Source organism: Mus pahari, chromosome 21, assembly GCF_900095145.1.
Source record: "Mus pahari chromosome 21, PAHARI_EIJ_v1.1, whole genome shotgun sequence".
Classification (NCBI taxonomy): Eukaryota; Metazoa; Chordata; class Mammalia; order Rodentia; family Muridae; genus Mus; species Mus pahari.
The window spans coordinates 22025523-22026954 of record NC_034610.1 but is presented as its reverse complement, the minus strand read 5'-3'; the positions used below and the strand labels follow the sequence as shown (position 1 = coordinate 22026954).

The following is a 1432-nucleotide window of genomic DNA, read 5'->3' as shown; positions in this document are numbered from 1 at the left end:
CACACACACAGAGACACACACACAGAGACACACACACACACCACACACACACAGACACACACACACACCACACACCACACACACACACACACACACTCTGCCTGGCTGCCTCACTGGTCTTTGTGTCTCCCTGAAGGGGTGTAACCAGGTGCTGAATTCAAATTGTTCTCTGGAGATACCACCAGGCCCTCGAGGTGGCAGAACTTTAGTCCCAGAGGATTGCAAGGTCTTCCTGTCAGTCGAGGAAGTGGGGTACCCTGCTCTGTGGTGACCAGGGCAACACTCTGGGGTTAGTCTCCATTGTTTCCTCCTCGAGACAGGGTCTCACTGTCTAGCCTTGGCTATCCTCTTGGAAGACCACATTGGCTTGCCTGCCTCTGCCTCCCGAGTGCTGGGATTAAGGTCACACCTCACTACCTCCGCCTCACCTCTGCTTCCTCTCACCTGATTCTGCAGGTGACAACTGACGGTGGTCTCCACCAAGACCTGAAAGATGGCATCTGGACAAGGACCAGGTCCTCCGAAGGAGGGCTGTGACGAGTCCCCGTCCCCTTCTGGTAAGAGCCTCCTGCCCCTCAGAACCTCATTAAGCACAAGACTCAGAAGTGCATGGGACTGGTGTGCGTGTGCATGCATGTGTGTGTGTGCGCACACACACACACACACGTGCATGCATGCGTGCATGTGTGTCACAGGGGCAGGCAGAGGGAGGGAGGAGGAAGTAGAAGAACCCCTCCCGGCTGCTGTATCGCGGCAGTGGAAGAAGGAGGAAGTGACCTGGCTTCTCACAGTCAGGTCTGTGAACAGGGAATGGTATTATCATGAACTTCGGAGAGGAAGTGAAATGGCTGACCTTTCTCTTCTCTCGAGTGGTTGGGCGTGGAAGTCGGGCTGGTCCCTGGACTTGGGGTTCATATCCCAGGTCTGTATGAGCCGGGTGTGGTAGCTCATGTCTGCAGTCCCAGGTCGGTCAATCCTACAGAATGAACTCCAGGTCAGCCTGGGCTTGAGTGAGACAGACTGAGGCCCTGCCTCAGAACAAAACCATCAATTCCTGCAATGCTTGTGGGTGCGCACCTTCATTCCCAGCGCCGGGGAGGCAGAGGGGAGGCAGAGGCAGGAGTTTGAGTTTGAGGCCAGCCTGGTCTAGGCCTGTGGAGTTCCAGGCTGGCCAAGGCTACGCAGAAAAGCCTTGTCTCAAAACAGTGAAAAACAAGCTATTCTCCTTTGACTGGTCTTTTGGGGCAAAGACTCCCCAATTTCAACTTGGTTCCTCCCATTTCCTATACTCCACATCCCACCCAGACAGCTCAGGAGCCCTGCAGTGAGAATTTTGGTTTCTTAGCCAGGCGTGGTGGCACACGCCTTTAATCCCAGCACTTGGGAGGCAGAGGCAGGCAGATTTCTGAGTTCGAGGCCAGCCTGGTCTACA

At 55.1% G+C, this 1432-nt stretch overlaps 2 protein-coding genes across 3 annotated transcripts in view; one reads left to right on the top strand and one right to left on the bottom strand.

Annotated features, from left to right (window-relative positions):
- The window catches only part of LOC110338168 (gametogenetin-binding protein 1), an 18384-nt gene that overhangs the window by 9922 nt on the left and 7030 nt on the right, over positions 1 to 1432 (bottom strand). The window contains exon 2 of the mRNA XM_021221432.1: positions 854 to 976. Within this exon, the coding sequence (XP_021077091.1) occupies positions 854 to 976 (123 nt within the window). The remainder of the gene's footprint in view (positions 1 to 853; positions 977 to 1432) is intronic.
- Positions 1 to 1432, top strand: part of Bak1 (BCL2 antagonist/killer 1) — a 9318-nt gene that overhangs the window by 2498 nt on the left and 5388 nt on the right. For both annotated transcript variants that reach the window (XR_003842700.1, XM_021221433.2), the window contains exon 2: positions 457 to 557. Coding sequence is in view for 1 of the 2 variants with exons in the window: in XM_021221433.2 (XP_021077092.1) it covers positions 494 to 557 (64 nt within the window). In the remaining variant the exon portion in view is untranslated. The remainder of the gene's footprint in view (positions 1 to 456; positions 558 to 1432) is intronic.